General features: G+C 44.3%; 1 protein-coding gene and 1 long non-coding RNA gene across 2 annotated transcripts in view; one reads left to right on the forward strand and one right to left on the reverse strand.

Annotated features, from left to right (window-relative positions):
- The window catches only part of LOC149441906 (uncharacterized), a 74,051-nt gene extending 60,205 nt beyond the window's left edge, over window positions 1–13,846 (forward strand). Inside the window, exons 12-15 of the mRNA XM_089656778.1 lie at window positions 42–116; window positions 11,010–11,378; window positions 12,420–12,493; window positions 13,089–13,846. Of these exons, the coding sequence (XP_089512904.1) occupies window positions 42–116; window positions 11,010–11,378; window positions 12,420–12,427 (452 nt within the window). The 3' untranslated portion in view covers window positions 12,428–12,493; window positions 13,089–13,846. The remainder of the gene's footprint in view (window positions 1–41; window positions 117–11,009; window positions 11,379–12,419; window positions 12,494–13,088) is intronic.
- On the reverse strand, window positions 7,174–7,556 carry LOC149441907 (uncharacterized). Its single transcript, XR_016307278.1, has 3 exons — window positions 7,525–7,556; window positions 7,326–7,409; window positions 7,174–7,239 (listed from the first exon to the last, which is right to left on the reverse strand). It is a non-coding gene; the product is annotated as an uncharacterized LOC149441907 (long non-coding RNA).
- Window positions 13,847–23,083: the final 9,237 nt, after the last annotated feature.

The raw sequence follows: 23,083 nt of genomic DNA on the forward strand, positions 1-23,083 counted from the left end.
CAACTTTTTCTTGTGTCTTTTTTTTGTTACTCTTCATGTAGTTGTACTTCCCAATGCCCCACCTGCTATGGGGGAGCTACAGCCCCCACTGGATGCAGAGGCCGACATCCCAGAAGGTCAGTTTCTGAACTGTTTACACATATGCACATGTAACGTATGTAGAAGGCTTCAGCTCCCCCTTGTCTAAATTGTTTGGTCTCGTCCTGTGTATAGGATGCCCCCCACAAAGAAATAAAACATTCACACTAAACAACACATCAGGCAGATAGGGGCTTAATATTCACACTTAGACCTGACAGCTGAGTTGTTCTACATAGGCATACATTAAAGTGTTTTTCTAATTAAGAAAGGGCAATAAACAAAGAATATGACACAATAGTCAAGCACTAACCTGACACTCCAGTGATCCAAAACCTGCTTCCCAAGTAACTAGTGTTTGTTCCACTCTGGTCTCTCCACTATCTTAAAGAATCACTCCTAATAGATGCAGCTGACACATCCAGCTTCCTGGGAGAAGGACTGCCTCCCTTCAAGGACACACCTGGTTAATCACACTGCCAGCTCTATAGGAATCTCTGGACCTGTGTGGAGGGAGTTGGGCCACTAGGCTCCAATAGGCTCACAGAATTTGCTCAGCTCTGTGCTCTGGCTGAGGTGCATGTGTGTAGGGCCCCACCCCTCCCCTCTCTGCAGCTAATAGAAATCTAGGATAGATGTCTTTGGGAACTCTGTGGAGGAGATAGGTGTGGCAAAGTCATCTGTTGCCCTTACTGATGAGATTGCCCTTTTTGCTGTTGCCCACAGATATATTTGTAGTCAGTGAGCAAACACTCTAATCTAGACCTAAGGCTTCCAAACTCACTCCCTGGCCCATGAAATCCTCCCAGGCAAGAGATGTAAGCTCTGTGTTCCAATGATAAGTTGAAAACAGCATAGAGTGCTTTCAGGATAATGGACAAAGTTAGACAAGTATTGCATGCTGTTGTTTGTGCTCATGGGCTGGGTGTGTGAGCGCATTGGGACGCTGGAGCAGGCATTGGAGGTGGGGCCAGCCGAGAACCAGCCAGACATTGTGGCCTATTTTCGTCGGTTTTAATGTTTTTAAATGTTTTTATGAATAAATGTTATTTATATTTGACAGTGGACTGTGCTGTGGCCTTATTTAGCCTTTGCAGGTAGGCAATCATTTTCATTGCAGTTGGAGCTGATCTGCATGTCCCTAAAGCATTGCAGTACACGGCTAGCTCCAGCTGCAGTGGCCAATCTTGCTTACCTTGAACAAAGTCTGGCAAGTCCAGCTTTAGGATTGCATGTTTCAAAGAGGTAAACCAGCTTCTTCAATCCTAAACTCGGATATATAAAGATTGCAGTTGACTGCTTGCTGTCTGCAGCTACTCCCAATCTTAGTTTGCTGCCGTTTGTGAAATGCCGCAAGAGTTTACACAGAACACTCCATTCATGTTACATTGTTTACATTTGGAGTAGCTCTTCAGTCCATCCAGGGACTTCAAGGTAGCTTGGTGGAGTGTAGTTGTGAAGACTGGCAAAAGGGGAGGTGCAACCAAGTAGATAATGTGTGGGTGGATCCTGTGGGCAACTCTGTCAAGATGTTACTCCTCACCTCATTTGTAATTGGGATTGGCATTACACAGAAGCCACATGACTTGAAAGCTGCTCTGGGAAGGACTATCAGTTATGGATGAGACCACTTACATGCAATGTCCTGCAGCAAAGAAAAGGGAGAAATTGACTTTCTGCTCAACACACACCACTTGGATCCAATTTGTTGCTAATTCACATATCATTTTTTTGTCAACAGGAAGTGGGAAGGGAATGAAGTGAGGAACAAGTGTCAACTGGGCACATAAATTCCATAGGCACACACATCTAGAATCAGGCAGCGTAAGATCCTATGCTCCCAAACCAATCTCGAGGCAAGATGTAACACGGTGTGTAAAGCAAACTTAGTCTGGGTCTAGTAAGTCAAGCAGAATGATAGTCCAAACAACAAAAGTCTTTTTCTTATTCTCACAACTTTTAGGTGTCTCTAGCTTTCCTTGGCAGGCTTAATGTTTGCAAGTCGTGGCCTGGCTATTGACACACTTCTTCTATAGTGTGTGTCAATGTAGTAGCCCAGGGAACGTATTTGGACAGCAGTGTCAGTCTCTGGGGGAGGCAAGTGTTTGATGCAGGAGTCTTCTTTAAAATCAGCATCCCATAAAGAGCAAAGCTAGACCACAATTTGCAAGCAAGCTGCAATATTTTTTGCCCCATTTTTGTGAAAGTTAGTCTTGCCCACAGAGTCCACTGAGCATCCTTGGCTCAATTGGGTCAGCCAAATTGAGAGCAGACAATGCCCAACTGCTACATGTGGCAGAGAACTTGTTTGATGTGGAACATCTAGAACTCTTTGACACACCACCAGGTCAAAACAGCAGAAAGGCCAAAGAGTATAACCACCAATTCCTTGAAGTGTCAAATTTGAATGTTATTTAGTATGTGCTGTTTTTTGGAGTGTTAACTGTAGCAATTGTGCCCACAGAGAGGCACGTGCTCATCCATTTTGCTCCAAACCCCTCCATATTGTCTCTCTCTCCCAAATCCGATTCCTCTGATATCCCCCCCCCCCTCTCTCTCTCTGTTGAGTGACATGTGGTCTGGATGATGACAGAGATCACAGGCAGCAAACTCATTCCAAGGAATCGTAAAACAGACTTACATTTTCCAAATCCAGTTTTACATATAATTTTATGTCTCTAGGAAATAATTACACAAACATGGAGCACATATTGGGATGGCTCACTTTAAGACAAGTCGCCTGGTATATTACACACCCTAGCTGTGATATACAGGAGAGCAGAAAATGATATCTCCTTAAGCATCCAAGCAGGTATCTCATATGTAGCCGTTTAGCAGAAGATTGTGCGTATTAATCTACTCGTGGATAGAATGTTCTATGTATCCTGGCTAAGTTATGAACCATAATATAATCAATGAGTGATTTTTGGTCATAGATTGGGTCTCCACCTGACACCCACACAAATGAGGCAATTGGCTCTCTGCTTCAGGGAGACACCCTGCTGAGTTCCTAGATAAAGGCTGTGATGCTTGACATTAAGCCAAGCTGACTTGAGAGAAAAATGGTAGAATCGCCCTTTTAACATAGGAACGAACTTTGGGAAATAAGCCCCTTTTGGCAGTGAAACATGATCTGCTTAACCCAAAGGCAAGTACTTTATCCCTCTAAACTTCTGTTCTCTTTGTTCTATCCATTTATCTGCTACATCTTTTTCTGAAAATATTTTTCTTACACCCTCCTGACCTTTTAGTTATGAAGCTTACTATCTGGAAGTGTTGAACTGTTTTTTAAAGCTCTTTAATGCAAAATAAGCACCCCTGTCTCTGAAGAGCGCTATTGTGTGTTTTAAATTTCAGTATATCGCTGCCTGTGTTGACAGTGGTATACCAATGCTTATGCAACCATCATAGTGGTATTGCTGATATTGCCAAGTTGCCTCTTTCTCTGTGCAAAAAGGAGGTGTTGGCAGTGTGAAGGGTTAATTGCGTCATTAACCTGACCCAGTAACAATTGCTCCCAGGCTGGCGGAACATAGAGTGTGGTCCATTAGCTGGGAAAGGTTTGTGCAGGGTGCAGCATTGTTACGCACTTGACAGCGCTGTTTTAGATTGGCTAGTCCTTTGGTCACCAGTTTGTTGAGAAGGGCTGGGGTCTGATGATGCAATCAACATTAACTATTTAGAATTACTGGCCGCAACACTAAACCTAAAACACCTGTGTTGGATTTCCTACATGACCAACTCAACATTATTAGCCCAAACACATTTGACAATATGCAAGACACGTTCAGCCACTTTGAACAAAAGAACATTTATTTAAATATAGGCGGGTGGGGAAGGGAAGGTCATGGTCGGGCGCCTCGGGCTCCTCTGGCGCCTCGGGCTCCTCGGGCGCCTCGGGCTCCTCGGCCTCCTCGGGCGCCTCGGGCTCCTCGGCCTCCTCCGGCGCCTCGGCCTCCTCCGGCGCCTCGGATGGTTCCTGCTGCTGCTGCTGCGGGGGGAGGGGTATGAGGGCGGGGGGGAGGGGGGTATGAGGGCGGGATGGGGTATGAGGGCGGGGGGGGTATGAGGGCAGGGGGGGTAGTGTCCAGGGCCTGGGTAAGGGTATTGGGTGGAGGCAGAAGAAGGGGATAACCTAAAGTGGTGCTGGAAAGTGGTGTAAATTGGTTGTGGGGCTGTGAAAGAGTGAGAGGGAAGGACTACAGAAGAAGGGGTTGAATGTGTGGTTGGGAGGGGTGTGTTGGTAGGGGCATTGAAGTGTGTAGGATGTGTTTGGTAAGGGAGGTAGTGGTATTGTGTGGTGTGTGTAGGAACAGTGTGAGGGGCTATGAAAGTGGGGGTGTGGCCAAGGGGCAAAGTGGAGTGTGAGGAAGATGAAGTGTGAGGGATGACGGGTTGATTCTGCACCTGGGGATTTAGGGGCTGGGGTGGGATTTGAGAGGGCTCCTCCAGAGTGGGTGACTCCTGAACAGGCACCTCAATATGTAGTTCCCCTGCTGCTTCCCCACCACTTCCAGCAGGGGAACTGTGTAGCACCATTGGCATTGACTCCAAACGACTACACAAGGGTTGTGAGCCGCTGGTTGATGGTGCATTTTGATCAGGTCCTACTTGACAGAAGGCTCGGATGTCATGCAGCAGGTGATTGTTTTCCTGCATGATTGCAGTCTGAGCCTCAACTGCAGTGGCAATTCGAAGCAGGGTTGAGTGTTGGAGCTGCAGTAAATGTTCAAAATCAGGAGGGGGACTGTAATTCCTCCTTTGCTCCAATAATCTCTCCAGATTGGACATCAGCCTTTCACCAAGCACAAGAAGGGGGCTGTGTTCAGGTGGATGAGGTGCCAATCCAGCTGAATCCAATGTTGGCTGCAAGAAGAAACAAACAAAAAAATGTATTCAGAGAGTGTTTTAACACACAGCACAAGCATACAGTAGGACAGGGGGCTTATCCGACAACAAACACTAGCTCATGTTCTTGTCCCACCCCTAGGACCAGGTATTGGTAAATGCCTTTCCCTGACATATTACACTGGATGAACATCTGGCCAAAATAAATGATTTGGCTGCTTCACCCAGACTGATACCTTCTGGGTCTGTAATGTGATTGGATTGGGATTTAGACAAAGTGAACAGCTAAAATTCCAAATTGTCACATGCATATCACTCTCTCCAGCTCATGACTAAGCAATGATCCCAAAAAAGTAAGTTACACAAGCTCAAGCAGTCTAATTATTTACCTCATGTCTACATGAGAGGCCAAAAACATTATTTCATTTACTTTGTTTTGGGGGGGGGGGGAGACACAGTAAAAATATTTGCCCCTGGAGATTCCTTATTCGTGACTTGGAAAAGGAGCAATTGTGTGTGCTTTTAATTGTGATCTGGCTGTGTTTTTTGGCTTGGGGAAGATGGTTCCAAAAGTACTCAGTGTTGGTATCTCTTTGATTTTGCCTCTGCATTTTGAGCTATGGTAAAATGGACGCCATCACTTTAAGCTTTACAATTGGGTGAGTAGCTACATTTCTAGATGTTGACCTCTAAAGTTTTATTGGGCTTATGTCCCAGATGACATGATGAAACAAGTCAGGAGAGGGGCCCACTAGATATTACTGGCAGACGTGTCAGCACAGATATTTTTAAACCACTTGCCTACTGGCCAGTTAAAATTCCTTCCTGGGCTGGACAACCTTCACCTTTCAATGCTGTTACACTTTGAATGACAATTGTGGTCAGGCAACACTGTACTCATCTGACATTGTTTTCAGACAAATAGTGGTTGTTTTGGGGGATATTTAATGGCTACTGTGTGTTTGTTTGGTGTTCGTAAAAATACATAACCACCTAAGAATGTGGAAAACTATGTTTCTCTTGTTTTCTCTTATCAAATTCTTCAAACAGGTAAGTTTTCACCTTCACTGAGCTGTTGATGAGACTGCAATGATGAGGTGGCACTGATCTGCACCAATGATGGCCACTGGTAGGCGGCACTGACTGGTGGCAAGGCTGGGCATTGATCATCATGGCAATGATCATCAGTGCCCTGATGATCATTGGCGAGAAATCCTCTACAAATTGTCAGTTGTTTGCAGTACATTCTTCACATTGACAGCGTGAGGAAGGTGCAGGCAATAACTGGCAATTGCATTGAGCATTGATCTGCCATGATCAAATGGTAAAGGCCACAGAAGTTGGCAGGTGTGAGCCCCCAGGGGCATGCAGGTGGGCGTCATTTGATTACCTCCCTGGACTGTAGGCCAATGACAACTACAGTGCAGGTGACAGGTGTTTGAACACTACTCTGGAAATCAGCATCCTTAAGGTGCCCAATAAACTTATTGAATGGAAATGTAGACAAGCATGAGCTCTTTTGGTCTTTACTTTGTCCATGTATTTGCCTGGAGACCTGCAGCTTTAAAATGCTACTTACTGATTACAATAGAATTTGAGAGATGTTGCCAGTTCTGCCAACCATAGTGTTGACCAAAGTGTGTTTGACCTTCCCTTTGTGTGGGCAAAAACCTGAAGTTGAGCGGCACAATTGGGAAGTGATGGGTCCCTGTAGTGGAGCACATCATTTCCTGTATATTGAGCAGGCATGATATATGCACACCAAACACATTGGATATTCAGGGACTGTCAGAGTTGAGCATTTTGACATTGGTCAGATTACGTGTATGTGTTTACATGTGTGGAATGTGTTTGTGCCTGGGCGAATTTCTGAGGTTACGAGGGAGAGTCTGATTTGGAACGCTCAGGAGATGTCAGCTAATTAGTGATGTTTGGAACTTTATTACTCTGTTTGTTCCCACATTTGGTTTTATGGTGTTACCTGCTTGTATTGGTCTGGGGAAACTGGGCCCACAACATGTGGCAGGGATGAGACACATTTCTGTGTGGTAACATTTTTTCACATTGATTTCTCTACGGTTTTGAGTGCAGCACAGTGAGGAGGCCCAAAGAAATACAGCGTGTTGTGGAGATATATTTGTGTTCACACAGAGTTTAGCATTTGGTTTGTTCTGCATTCCTCAGAGGATGCTCATTGGTTCATCCTGAGTGATTATGATTGTTCTAGGCAAGCACAATAATACATACCCAGACCTTCCTCCTGGTCTGACTGCAGTGGGTGGAGCCTCTCCTCCTCCTCCTGCTGATGTTGTGCTGTGAATAGGACATTGACATGTAAGATGTTTGATGTTTTAGCAGCTTGTTCAACATTACGGGGTGCATTCCCAATGAGTACTTACCAGGAGTGAACACCTCTGGATCAGCGTATGCGTGATCCGAGTCGTCTGAGGGGCTAGCAGGGGCAGCACCTGGCTCGGGACGGGCTACAACACAAGACAAAATGAACAACAAATGTAAAGCTACACTATTTCACACACTTTGCTTTTCAATAAGATAACACAACTTTATAGACAATATGGATATGTGTAGTGTACTTACCACTCTGCAAGTCATCAGTGTCTACACGAGCCGTCACCCCAAAAATCGTGGACATGCTGATGACTGGGAGAAGTGCTCGTTCGTCCTGAGACAGGCGCTCATAATATGCGGGATCCACACCTTCGTGGGTAACATGCCCCTGCTTAGCCCACTCAGCCAACTTTGACTTCAAATGACGTCTCAGATCACGCATACGCTTCTTGATGTTCAGGAGGGTCCGGCGTACCGTCCCCACTGCATTCACAACCACCGCAATCTCCTCCCACAGATGGTCCTTGGCCGCCTGACCACTGCGGGAGGAGCTGGACCCCAGAATGCCTTCTTGCCTTTCCATGAAGGCATTTATCAGGGCCCAGTTCTCTCTGCGGGAGAAGGATGGAAACCTGGCCTCAGTAGGGGCCTGAGGCCGGGCCTGGCCCCGGCCCCAGCCCCGTCTGCCTCCCCTTGATGTTTCTTCACCAGGACTAGAAGGGGAGGCAGCAGCCGCAGCTTCCACCTCTTCTCGGAGGGAAGCCTGGCTCCTTCTGCCACCAGCTTGGCGCCCCCTCACACCAGAGCCAGACCCCTGGCCCTCCATGCCCCCCCTGCCAAATGGCCCAGGGGAAGGCTCAGTGCCCTGACGGACACCACGGCCCCCCCTGGGTCCACGGCCTCTTCCTCCCACCATGGGATGACAGGTGGGCAGGGGGTCTGGCTGGGTGCTGTTTGCAGCAGCAGCAGCAGGAATCTATCCAACCAGATGATATCTGAAACACAAAAAGTGACATAAGGGCAAGGGTTAGGTGTCTGGCCTCCAAAGACAGCACATGCCCTGGAGGAAGGACCACACTTACCAATATGAAGAGCCCCTGCCTGGGGGTGGGGTGGAGGTGGGGGAGATACTTCAGCAAACTGCAAAGGGAGACAAAAGACAGGAGGGCCAAAGTCACGTTTCTGCTCTCCATACACAGCACGTGCCCTAGTGGGGACCACACTTACCAATATGAAGAGCCCCTGCCTGGGGGTGGGGGTGATACTTCAGCAAACTGCAAAGGGAGACAAAAGACAGGAGGGCCAAAGTCACGTTTCCGCTCTCCATACACAGCACGTGCCCTAGTGGGGACCACACTTACCAATATGAAGAGCCCCTGCCTGGGGGTGGGGGTGATACTTCAGCAAACTGCAAAGGGAGACAAAAGACAGGAGGGCCAAAGTCACGTTTCCGCTCTCCATACACAGCACGTGCCCTAGTGGGGACCACACTTACCAATATGAAGAGCCCCTGCCTGGGGGTGGGGTGGAGGTGGGGGTGATACTTCAGCAAACTGCAAAGGGAGACAAAAGACAGGAGGGCCAAAGTCACATTTCCGCTCTCCATACACAGCACGTGCCCTAGTGGGGACCACACTTACCAATATGAAGAGCCCCTGCCTGGGGGTGGGGGTGATACTTCAGCAAACTGCAAAGGGAGACAAAAGACAGGAGGGCCAAAGTCACGTTTCCACTCTCCATACACAGCACGTGCCCTAGTGGGGACCACACTTACCAATATGAAGAGCCCCTGCCTGGGGGTGGGGGTGATACTTCAGCAAACTGCAAAGGGAGACAAAAGACAGGAGGGCCAAAGTCACGTTTCCACTCTCTATACACAGCACGTGCCCTAGTGGGGACCACACTTACCAACTCGCACTGGTGTGATGTTGAAAATTGTGGGGAGAATAAGGGCAGACATTAAGAGCAAAAGTCTTGCCAAAAATGCAATTTTTGGCCAGGCAAACAACACATTATAAGATAAGTGAATGCTTTGGGCACTGGCACATTACAGGTGCTACAACCAGCTAAAAATGAGCTAAATGAAAAGCATATATACAATCCAAAAAATGTGTAAATTAAGTAGAGAAGGATACATTTGTTTTCACATAATAATTGTCTAGCATATTTTGAGCTGTTTCTAGTAACAAATATCAGTGAAATTATAGTTTTAAATAACTTTGTAAGCTTACCTTCTGATAGCTTCCTCCAGACATCTGGTACATGAGAAAACTGACTTTCCACGTGCTCTCATTTATAGTCGTGCGCCAGTGACACGTATGCAGGCGCTAGTGACGAGTATGAGGGCGCCAGTGACAAATATTCATGCGCGTTATTGACATGTGCGTTTAAATAGGCGCGAAATCTGCTTAGTTTGTGGGTTAGAGACATGAGTATGAGTTGGCAGGAGAGGCTTGCTGAGTTGGATGAGGCATGCGATGAGTGTATCAATGTGGCAGTAGAGGTTTTCAACCAACTTTTTTGTGCTGCTGCTGCTGCTGCTGCTGAGCAGGAAACTGTGCCACAGGCTTTGGTGCCCTTGCACCAACCAAGGCTTTTTTTTCAAAGAGCACATTTTGAGAATATGCGGGACTCTGATATCCGGCGTTGGTTCCGTTTAGGACGAGAATCAATTCTGCACCTCTATGACCTCATAGAGGAAAAGATTGTGCCGACCACAAGGCGCAGTCATGCTGTACCCGGGATGGTCAAATTGCTGGCGACCCTCTACATTTTGGGTCGGGGCAGCTTCCAAACCGCCTCTGGACTTGTGGTTGGATTGAGTCAGCCAACCGTGTCCAGGGTTTTTATGCAGGTCATATATGCCATTCTTGACCTGGTGCCACAATTTATTCACTGGCCACAAAATGAAGAGGAGTGGAATGGCGTGAAGGTGGATTTCTACCGTCGGGCACAAATGCCACGAGTCCTGGGTGCGATAGATTGTACCCATGTTGCAATACGAGCAACCAAGACAGAAGAAAGAGATTATCGCAACCGCAAGCAGTACCATTCCCTCAATGTACAACTGGTTTGTGACGCCAGACAGCGGATTATGAGTGTCAACTCAGGTTTTCCAGGGTCATGCCATGATGCTTTCATCCTCCATCGGTCGGGTGTATTCCAAAAATTCGAAAGTGGCCAAATGCCAGATGGCTGGCTTCTTGGCAAGTTATTGTGTGTGTTTGTGGCTACACGTGAACTATAATATTGCATGCATGTTACCATAGCTGATATAGGCCCAGACCCTGCAGTTAGGAGGCCACTATGCTTGCCAATCATAGCAATAACATGATCCTAAAGCTAACCTTTGCACACATACATATGGCTCTTTCTTTAGCCCCACTGAGAACTGTGCTGGGAACACCCTCTCAGCCCATCCAAAGATTCAACTTGCGCCATATAGATGTGGACTCTAGGCCCTAAACCAAAAACAAGGGCATACATATATGCACCAATCAGCAGATAATGTGAGAAAGACATAAGTAAGGTCCATGTATTCCAACACTGACTTCATGCTCTAAAGTACTTTGACATTCACATTGTACAAAACTTGGTCACTTTACAATGGAGACAGGCTATCAATTGTGTCTAGGTAGCAACCAACCTTAGAAATGATGTACGGTTTGAACGTCTATATAATGTATGACCATACTAATGCAATGACTTGACCACATTTGTTCTTTTTTTTGCAGGGGATGCCAGCTATCCGCAGCTGACGTGGCTGATGGCTCCAGTCAGGTACCCCCAGAGCCTGGCCCAGAAACGCTACAACAAGGCTCAGGCCAAAACCAGAGCCATCATCGAGCAGACCATAGGTCTGCTCAAATCCCGTTTCTTGTGTTTGGCCAGGCCTGGGGGGGAGTTATTATACTCTCCTCAGATGTCTGCCAGGATCATCCTCGCCTGTTGCCTCCTACACAACATCTGCCAGGCGAGGAATGATTTGTGGGAGACTTCTGAGGAGAGGGAGCCGGAAGTCCGTCAGCTGCGCGTGTCCCGAAGCTCCAATACAGATGATGGGATGGCCACGCGAGCTGACCTGATCACCCGCTACTTCACATGTACGTATTCTACCATAGGTAGATTAAATTTGTTGCAGTCAATTTGGTCCTTGTTTTGGTCTTGTCTAATCGTTATCCCAGAATTTTAGCTTTCATTTGGAGTAATTTTGTGACCTGTGTGTTTTGTAATTGCGCTAGATCACCCAAGCCATTCACTTTTGTGACTCAAGCAATCTTTCTCCCTTTTTGAGATTAAACATGTCCATTTCTGTAGTGCAAAATGTATTCTGCTCCATGTCTTTGCTGCCTAAAATCACAATACATGTAAATTTTGTTGCTGCTGTGAATGTTCGAGTGTCTACAAATGGCAGAATAGATCCTGTTTTAATGGGGTTATTTGTATTGGTAATGGTGGGGAGCAGTAATTTATAGCGGGACTGTGGCAGACATTCTTGCCACTGGGGGGAATTAACTTGGTGTCACTGGGGATGTCAGGGACAGCAAAACAGTGATCACTGCTGACCAAAAAGCACTGGCACTGTACTAATGGCACTGGGCAGGAAGGGGTTAACATGTGGGGCGAGGCAAGGGTTACCTGTGTGCTGTTTTACTCTGTGCTGTCTGTGTGCTTCACTGTAAGGACACTGCTTAGGATGGCTGTGCTATGCACATCCATCCAAAGCAGTGTGCACAAGCTGACAGGGAGGAGAACTGTCTTGTTTACATGCAGTTATCCTCCCCATCAGAGATGCTCGAGAATCATCGGGCACTGCCGAGTCATCAGTAGCAAGGACCCAGGGATTGACAGCCGAGAAAAAATGGCAACACGGCCAAGGTACGAGCACCCATGATGCCCTGTAGCAGGATATTGGGTAGAGGGTGGGTGCCAAGCATTGGTTGCCATTTTAGCCAGTGTGTAGTCAACATGACAAGTTGTCCTGGCCAATCAAACATTACATGAAGAAATGCTGTGGCTTTGGGCAAGAGAGTGAAGAGGAAGTAGAACAGCTGGCCAGTTGGGCCTATTGTCTGTGCCACCTGTAGATTATCTGAAGGAATGAATCTCTGCTATGGATCTAAATGTGTTTTTTTTTTTTTCAGCTGATTAACTGCTGGAGGGGAAGGCAGATGGCGACCCTGGGAAGCCTGTTGCAATTCGCTGTTTGACGTCACAGGTGGGTTTGGAAAAGTGATCTTAACAATTGTTCCAAACGACAATAATTCACATGTAAGACTAATGCCAGCCATAGACGGGTTGACAATCGGATAGTTTTTAGAACGTTGGTAACGTCGGCCCATCGAACAATCGAATTTTCTTTTTGTGTTTTTTTATTTTGAAGATCAGCCAATTTTCAACCCGTCTAAGGACTGCTTTACCTGCTCTGAACAGCCGCTTGCCACAGAGCAGCCAAGATCATTCATTTAGCTGCTCCCATGCCAACATTCCTTGGCCCCTCTCTCCTGTCCATTGCTCCCCGAACAAGCACCTTGTTTTGGTGTGATCCCAAGAACACTCCTTCATGAGCCACGTATACCAGAGAGGCAAGCTTTTAAAGCACATCATGAAATCAGGATGGGGCTCCACTTCAAGTAAGCATTAGTGTGCCTGGGGGAGGGGGGGACCTTGGGCCTTTCCAAACACAGTAGATGCTCCAAGAATTTTTCCTTGAACTCTTGAAATGGTTAAAAAGGAAAGACACTCTAGATAGCCTGCACTGAGAATTGACTGTCATGATGACGTGTCAATGATTATTTGCTCTCATTTTTCAGGAGTGGTACTGCTTGCGGTTGAAGCTGGTAGAAATCCACCATCACGTCCTCCACTCACCTTCACTTGTGGCCAGTGGATATTTTGTGGCCCCAGGCAAGAACTGGCATCGAGGACCTGCATAAAGACCCTGGCATGCCAGAGGTGGTTTGGAAGCAGCACAGCAATTTGACCATCCCTTTCCTCTATGTTGGTTTTAGGGGTGCAGAATTGCTTCTCGTTCGTGAACGGACTGTCGCTGGATATCAGAGTCCCCATATTTTCAAGATATGTTTTAGCCATGTTGGCTTATTTTTATGTTGAGTCAATTAAAGACTATTTTTTGTTACCTTAAAAAAGTGTGAGATCCTCTTGATTGTATTCCCGAGACTTCAGATGGCCAGATAATATGCAATCTGAGGAAAAGTCAGTGCAATGTCCTCCACAAGTAGCTAAAGTCTGTCATAGAAGGACCTACCAGAACAATGCATTCATTTGGAGTGGGCCAGGCCCATACAGTACATCATGGAGGCTTGCTATGAAGGAATATTCACGTTTGGATACTTGAGCTCATGTGGTTTGTTTCCAAATATTTCTGCCCATTGCAGCGTATTGACTATTGCAGCTCAATAAAGATCAGGCATACAGAAAAGTGTACCTTGTCCATAGAATAGCCACTAGGAGGTCCTATCTGGGCACACAGATCTGGCCTATGCATAATTGTGGAAAATGCCAATTCGGTCTGCTTTATAATATGAAGGGGTCAGTTCACGCTTGCTTCAGGGGAAACATTGTAACAAATTTTGTTATTTTTCATAGGAAAACGTGGCCGATCCCTAGATGCATTGAGGTACATAGCAGAGGTTCAAGATACTCCATAGAAGAACTTATTGTTCTTCCTAACTATACAGGTGGCACAGACACAAGCATACACCCAGGGCCACTGTTAGAAATCACGGGGCCCCATACAGCATACCTGACAGGCCCCCACCACCAGAGAAAATATCCAAATTATATATATATATGGTAACAATACACAACATTTTCTTCATGGACACAATCACAAACAAATTCCTGTTCAATCCAAATGATAAAACTGTACTGAGTTAATAAATCAAACGTTGTGTAATTGAGGGCTCATTCACATGAGTGCTGTGGCCTGTAGAGTGCGAATCAGTGTTTGGTTTTCGTGGCTGTCGCCATTAGCATGCAACCTATGTTACACTATGTGAATACTGCAGATCCTGCATTCAGGGCCACTTCCCCACGCCTTCACACTTGTCAGATTAAAACCTGTGTTCATACAGCTGCTGTGTCCCCATAGTGTAACAGGTGGCTCTAGCCACATAAACAACCCACTCATTCATGCTGTACAGGTCAGGGGACCTGTGTGAATGTGGCATTTTGTGTTTGTTATATTTATTTTTTCCCAAAGCCCATTGAATTCAATGGGCTGCTTAACATGTGCAAACATGCCAAAATACTGCAGGCATGTTATTTTCCAAGTGTGTTGCACCTAACCGCACAGTATTGTGGTGCCATGCGTTTTTGTGGCTGTGAATGGGGCTGTTTTTAATAGACGTGTGTAGGTGCAACAACGTTTGATCATGGTACCTGCGCACATCTACAGAGTGCATTGCATTTCTTTGCTGTGCTGGAAAATGTGTGTTCTTGCATGCGTTTCTGCACCACCAATGGTGTGAACAAGTCCTAAGGGCCGGTTCACACTATAGAAACAGTCTAGATGTGTTCCTGATGGGTTTTTTTCATGCCCTTTTGGCATGCATGTTTAGTGTGTTCCAGTACATTTTGGATGCGTTTTGGACATGTTTACATTGCATTTTTGTATCCCTTCCACTTATTTTTTTCTATTTTCTTTGTATTCAATGTAGTTAGGGACATGTGCGTTTTAGTACATTCAAGGACGTTTCAATGTGTTCCAGTACAGTTCTGTGCAGAAACAATGCAGCGTGGTCAGCTTTGTTTACAGCACCTGCAATGCACTGAAAATGCAAGCGCTGATGTGAACTATGACAATGACAACCACATAACCTTCTTTCTGTGCGTTTGTGATGCCGAAAAAGCAACTGAAACACATGTAGTGTGAACTGGCCCTAAAGGTTATTAGAGGTCAGGGAACGGGACTGACCAGGAATTGTGAATTCAATCAGACTAGTGGTGAGATACAATCAGCAATCGTATAATAATGTGAGATCTGAGCTGCAGCTGATAGAAAATGAGACACATTCACTTGATCAGTAAATAGATAGTTAAAGAGTGGGGCGGTGATCCATAGATTTGCATATGGGACAGGTGATGACGGGGTGGGGGAGGGGGTCAAGTTGTGTAAGGAGACAGATTTAATAGAGAAAAATGTTACAATGAAATATACACGGCATGAAACTTGCACATTTCCTAATTGGCAGTAGAGTACATTCATCCACTTTCTAGTCATTAGGCAAAATCATAATTGATTGATCAATATTCCTGGCACTGACACAACCCAGAAAATTGATCTCCATTTTTTAGGCTGTAGCCATGACTAGGATTCGAACCCATGACCCAGGTGCTGTAAGTTCTGAGCTCTAATCACTAAACCACTGTGGGAGACACAGTTTGAGCTACAATGTAGAATAGTTACATTGTTTAAAAATGATAGAGCGAGCGCTGGTCAAATGATATAGACTACTAAAATGGTATTACACAAGATAAATATAACCACGAACAGTAGTGCATGAACTCGTGAAAGGTCATCCACCCTTGTGACAGTGTACTACACTATTGAGCACTTTTCTGGCTCCTGTGGCTGAGCTAATTCCTCCCCAGGACCATTTGGGCACCCACCCTGATGGATGGATGGATGGAGCTGGATGACTAACCCATAACTGCCAGCATATCGCTGCACCCCCAGATGTGTGATGTGTATAACCCATACACATTAATACTTTTGTTCTGGTGAGTGTAGACCAGTCCCAAGGGTGGTTTACCTTTCACGAGTTCATGCACTACTGTCCGTCACGGAGAGACCACACGTGCCATTCATAGGCACTCTCCGAGTTGGTACTCTCACACCAAGGACATTCCATTATTCAGGAATGATTCTATGAACTTATTTTAGCACCATTTACAATATTACATCATTGTTGCAATTCTTTGCACTTTTTGGTTTTTACATGCATTCATTATTGATCACATGCATTTATAGCGCTGCACTTGTCTTTACCATAGAATAGTTATGTGATTAAAGAGAATGAAGATATATAATTATACTGGGAAATTAGCAGTATATAAATTATTTGAGATATAAGTGTGAAAATGTTTAACATTTGAGTACAGAATGTATGACATTCATTAGTAAATGCATTAGTTTCCTGATCATTTTGGAGACACAGCAAGAAAAGAAATAGTACACCTGTATTAGAATCTTCTATTTTCTTCTATTTATTACATTCTAAGAATTCTCTTGCCATCAAAAGAACGCCAATGTCAATAAAGCCCGCGCTTGTGCGCCATCTAGCGAACAAATCCGGTATTGCACCTAAAAATGTGCCAGACGGGATACCACATTTAGTGATAGCAAAGTAGACAGACGCTCGTCAATGAGCTTGCTAGACGCTGGTCAGACGACTGATTGATTGACCGGAGTCTGCCTGAATGGTCAGTCTCTGCTAATACACTCACATCTTAGTGAATCAAGGCCATATTGTCGTCTACCAAAAAACCCTTTATATACATATAAAAAATCCCTTAAAAATATTATTACTAAAGGTTATACGGATAATGTTATTAGTAAAAGAGAGAGAGAATTTTTATGCCCATCAGCCCCTAGAGTACCAGTTATGTACAATCTCCCAAAAATACACAAAAATTTAGAGAACCCTCCTGGGAGTCCTATCATAAGCGGTATAGGTTCTCTATGTTCTAGAGCAGGAGAATACATAGACTATTTCCTGCAACCGCTAGTACGAAAAACGCCATCTTATCTGAGGGACACTAAACAAGTGCTACAAGACATCCGGGGTCTCTGTGTGGAGAATGATACATTTCTGGTAACAGCTGATGTGGCCTCATTGTACACAAGTATTGATCACTCAGAGGGTATGCAAGCGGTGGATTTTTATCTCAATGAGTCTAATTTACCTTTTTCACAAAGAAATTTTATCCTTACACTATTGGATTTCGCGATGACTAGGAATTACTTCTGGTATGATAGTAACTTTTATTTACAAACGAGGGGCGTGGCTATGGGGGCTAAATTCGCCCCCAGCCTGGCCAACTTGTTTATGGCGAGATGGGAGGAAGATGTGATATATGCCAGAGATTGGCCAGAACTGTATTTCTATAGGCGGTATATTGACGATATATTGCTTATTTGGAAAGGGGATGAACAAACATTAGTGAATTTTTTTGGTACACTTAACAACAATACCTTAAACATCAAATTAACCTTTGATTATAGTAAGACTAGCGTGAACTTCTTGGATTTGACATTAATAAACCAAGATGGCACCATAATAACTTCTTCCTTTTTTAAGGGAACGGATCGTAACAGTTACATTCCCACTAGTAGTTGTCATCACCCATTATGGCTTTCAAACATACCCAAAGGGCAATTCCTAAGGCTAAGAAGAAATTGCACCTCTGTGGACACCTTTTTATCACAAGCATCTATATTAAAAAATAGATTTCTGGAAAAAGGATACGATGAATTATGTCTTACCCGCACTATGCAGGAAATAGGAAATATGGATAGAGAATCCTTGCTTGTTGACAATATTTCACAAAAGCCACGAAAAATCTGTCCCTTTGTGACTAACTTTTCTAGACAATATAAGACTATTTCTAGGATTATCATTCAAAATTGGAAAATTCTGAAAGTGGATCCAGTGCTGACTAAAATTCTTCCCGATAAGCCTGAGATCACCTATAGAAGAGCTCAATCTCTGAGGAATTTAATAGCCCCAAATATTATTAACCCCCCTAAGAGTTTTTCCTTCTTAGACAACACTGTGGGTTTTTTCCCGTGCAACAAGTGCATTATATGCACTTGTAATGGCAGAAGGAAAAAGAGAGTTGATAATTTTATATCTACTAGTACTGGCACGACATTCAAAATCAATAACTTCATATCCTGTCATAGCAAATATGTCGTTTATCTTTTGCAATGTCCGTGCAACAAACAGTACATTGGTCGCACCACGAGGAGACTTAGGGATAGGCTTCATGAACATGTCAATAACATCAAAAAGGGCTTCAAAGACCATTCGTTATCATTACATTACAGGACCCATCACAATAGGGATCCGTCTTCCTTGCATTTTGCGGGAATTGACATAGTACAAGCCCATTGGATGGGCACAAATAAGAAAAGAGCAGTCTCGCGAATGGAAACAAAATGGATATTCCAGATGGACTGTATGCGACCAAAGGGACTTAATATAGAGCTGGATATCAATAGTTTTATTGATAACAGTTGATTTTAACTATCTAGATACCTCCTCTATATTGATTATATTATATATATGCTTTTTCTTCTTTGATATTATACGGTTTCTTCCTTTTGATATCATAGCGGTAACTTCTCCGTGTTATCTAGGCAATTCTAATATTGATCATTTAATATTTAGGTGTACCAACATCTTTTTAGGTATATGTGATATTTTGTTATTTCTTTTATTATCATGTGAATTTTTGGCTAAATTGTTAGGGTTTATGTTCTTGGTTTCTATATCTGTGTAGGAGTATAACCTTTAAGTGGATTATCTATATATTCCAACAATTTATTATTTATTCATGTCCATTTATGTGTGATAGATTACATATCATTGTTATCAATTTATATACCGTATTTTCCGGCGTATAAGACGACTGGGCGTATAAGACGACCCCCCTACTTTTCCTGTTAAAATAGAGGGTTTGGGCTATACTCGCCGTATAAGACTACCCCTCCTCCAACCAATCACGGCAAGCGATGTACCCGTATTTTCTGTGCACACTGCATACAAAGCCTGCTTGGATTGGGTGGGTCAGCTCTCCCTGATCCGAGCGGTACCATAAATTGCACAAAACTGCCACATTATAATATTAATAATTAATTACCGAAATGAAGGGGACAAGGTCGGATGCAGCAGTACCATACCGGTACTTCCGAGCTGACGCTTCTGCGCATGTCTTCGGCAGCAGTAGACGATCGCTGATCACCATTCCTCGCAGAACTGCATGAGACGTCGGATGCAGCCGTTCAGTGCTCGATTGATCGTGACTGAAACTGTGACATGCGCAGAAGCCGCTACCCGATGTGTATCCCTTCTTTGCATATCACAGTTTCAGTCAAGCTCAATCGAGCACTGCTGCATCCGACGTCTCATGCAGTTCTGCGAGCTATGGTGATCCGCGATCGTCTACTGCTGCCGAAGACATGCGCAGAAGCGTCAGCACGGAAGTACGGTAAGGTTTCAGCCCAGCACCCGGCGTATAAGACGACCCCCGACTTTGTAGAAGATTTCCAGGGGTTAAAAAGTCGTCTTATACGCCGGAAAATACGGTACCTCTTTTCCTATATGCATGATCACCAGGTGCATTTTTTATTATTTTTTATCATAATTTTTAGGCATTTTTATTTCCTTGTGATTAATAATTTTATATTCATATTTAGCATTCTATGAGTAATTATGGTAATCGATATCAGGGCATACATGAGTCATTTACATCAGTTTGGATGGGTTTACTAAATATTCATATCTGACTATGTCCATATTAACACTATCCATCTATGATCATACATAGTGGATTTAGATTGCTATACTATTGCTTTGATCTGTCCCTGGTGGTCATAGCATTGTTGCTGCTGTTCGGTCTCCGTGTACCCGATAACGGCGTTTGCGCATGCGCCGTCGGGTTGGGCCACAACAAAATGGCGCCCGTCACGGAGACAAACGGCACACGGAAGATGGCGCGCGGCATACCGCGCATGCGCTGTCTTCCGTATTTAAACAGTGTCATTAGCGTCCACCACTGTAAGCTGCACCCCTATGATTACGAGCCTTTGCTCGAAACGCGTCAGAAGGCTACAGCAGGTTGGACGCCACGCCGCCGGGCCCCTCGTGGCGCCAGCGGCCATCTTTGTTTACATCTGGGTCAGTAAATTTTTGAATGAATTGCTTCTGTTATCCTGTGCCTGTATACTAAATAAAGTACCTCAAGGATATTACACTATGTGGCCTTCTCTGTTTATTTGAGCTCTGGTGAAAACCAGCCAGATCCACAGAGTAGCCGCATTTATCCGAGTGCCAGGCAGCAAGAGCCACATGACCAGATCTGACCAGACCTAATGTGATGACATCAGAGGTCCAGTGATTTGATATACTAATGCGCACAAAGATTGCGTATCTGGTGAGTGCGCAATCCTTACATTTTTATCACCTGGCTGTTCCAATCATTGGACGTTTGAGGATCATCCTGGATCTTATGAGCACCCCTTCTTTGGACTCTTTTTATTATTTTACACTTTTTTGTCACTTGATAGCCATCTAGTGGCTTTACTTTATTTGCACACAGTCACTATTTATTACTTGTATTTTTATTTTTAGTGTCTGTTATTGTGTATAGCGCTGCACCTCCCCCCCTTATTTTGAATATTTTCAGAAGGTTATATATGGTGCCTTTCTTGGTGTACAGCTGCTGTGTTCTTTGTCCAAGCGCTCACTATATTTTATTCTACTGAATGTGACACAAATGTTGTACTATGTTGCCAATTCCGATGTATGTTGGTTCTATGTATCCCAGTACAAAGGATTGCAATACTAATACATGCGTACCTTGGTTTACCAACGCCTCGGGGAACGTCATATTTGGTGTACAAATGCCAAACCATTAAAATTAATTGGTCGGTTTACAAAGATTACAAAAGTGTATGTCGGTGCTGATTTTTCAATGCTAATGGCGTGCCTTTTTTTGTCCTTCACTATAGTTCACAAGCTTAGCTGTCACTTTCCCCGAAGTTACAGAACAATTTCTTCATTTTAATTAACTAAAAGTCAACCTTGTTACTTTTAAGGAAATAAACTCAAACAAAACTTTCTCTTTGAGCCGGGGGAAATGACAGCTGAATTTCTGAGCTATAGTGAAGACCAAAAAAGCCAGAATTACATTTAAAAACAAGCACCAAAATAAAAAAAAAACAAAAACAGCGTGGGGTCCTCCCTCCCATCCATACCAAGCCATTCGGGTCTGGTATGGATATTAAGGGGTAACTCCACGCCAAAATAAAAAAAAAAAAGCGTGGGGTTCCCCCCAAATTTCATACCAGACCCTTATCTGAGCATGCAGCGCGGCAGTTCAGGAAAGGGGGGGACGAGCGAGCACCCCCCGATCCATACCAGGCCACATACCCTCAACATGGGGGGGTGCTTTGGGGCAGGGAGGCTCCCCCCAAGCACCTTGCCCCCATGTTGATGGGGACAAGGGCCTCTTTCCCACAACCCTGGCCGGGAACCCCACACTTTTTTTTTTATTTCAGCGTGGAGGTACCCCTTAATATACATACCAGACCCGAAGGGCTTGGTATGGATGGGAGGAGGGACCCCACGCAGTTTTTTTTTTAGACCTTTTTTTTTTGCAGACCTTTATTTTTACATTCAGCTGTCAAAATAAATATTATCTAGACCTTCAAAATAAGTAAAATCATTACAGAAATAATTATAAAGGATAAGAAACAAAAATAGAATCAATAGAACTAAGGAAATCAAATTAGAATACATAAAGATATGCCTAGTGCAGTTTGTTAAACACAGTAGATGCGACCGAGTGCTGGCTGTCAGAGGACTCCACACTGAGATTTACTACTGAATAGGATCTAAAAAGAAAGGGCCCACAGAAGACCTCTAAAATGTGTTCTGCACATGCTCAGTTATATCTGACCATAGACACTGGAAAAGAGTCTAGTTCTTCACTGTGACAACTTGCTTTAAAAAAACTATTTTTTACACATTTTAAAATTTTTTTGAAATGTCAGATATTGTTTAAAGTGAAGTCCTGATATTTGGCAAAGCAAATTTCAATGTGAACATGTCTCTGCAGTGATTTTTCATGGTGTTAGACGTTCTTCTTAGCAAGTCTGCTTTTTAAGTCTGATTCCTGGGCTGTGTCTCGTTAGTAAATTTGATTTGGAGTCTACTTGTTGACGCTTCTCTTTAGTAAATGTCTTTGCAGTCTAAAAGTAGATGGTCGCTATTAAAAAGTAGACATTAGCCCACAGAAATGCGCCTAGGCACAATAGTAAATCAGGGTCCATATGTCTAGTCCATTGTATGACAGAACACCAAGATTATAATTATACATCAAATCAGGATGGAGCTATGCTGTCCTGGAAGGTTCCTGGAAATACAGTTAACAGGTAGATAACTGCGTTTTCCCAAGTCATCTTCCAGGACAGCTTCACATGAGAAGATTGGATAGGAATACATACGTTGGGGTGGGACTGCCTTTTGCAAAACCTTTCTGCCAAATGCCTGATCCTTGTTAGTGAACAGGTCTAACCGTTAGTGCCTGTGAATGTGCTGAAGCTGGACCAGGTGATGGCCTTTCAGATCTGGCGCCAGCTTTCTCTGCCCACGTAGCTGCGGTAACCCTAGTTTAATGTGCTTTCAAGCCAGATGGTGGCGTCAATGTTGTGGTTTTGTACCCTTTTGAGATGGCTTCTTTTAGCCATCCTTGCGATGGTGCCTTTAGAAGCCGTGTAACCTTTCCTTGGTCCTTGATATAAGAAGAAAGGCTGGGTGAGCACCTCCCTGCTTTAGTGCGCTCTATGTACGTGATTAGGCATCTTCTTACATCCATTTTGTTGTAGTCTCTTTCTTTGGAGTTGGTTGGGCTCCTGCAAAATGTGGGTATTACAATCTCTTCTGTTCTGTGGAATGCTGGGTCCGTATTGAGGATAATCTTATCTACCAGGATTATACATTAAGAGAGTCCTAATGTACTGTACATCACTGACAGTGCTTGCAGTTTATAATAAATT

The sequence above is a fragment of the Staurois parvus genome, unplaced genomic scaffold, assembly GCF_062004578.1.
Source record: "Staurois parvus isolate SC_StPar_1 unplaced genomic scaffold, SC_StPar_1.0 ptg000937l, whole genome shotgun sequence".
In the NCBI taxonomy this organism is placed as follows: domain Eukaryota; kingdom Metazoa; phylum Chordata; class Amphibia; order Anura; family Ranidae; genus Staurois; species Staurois parvus.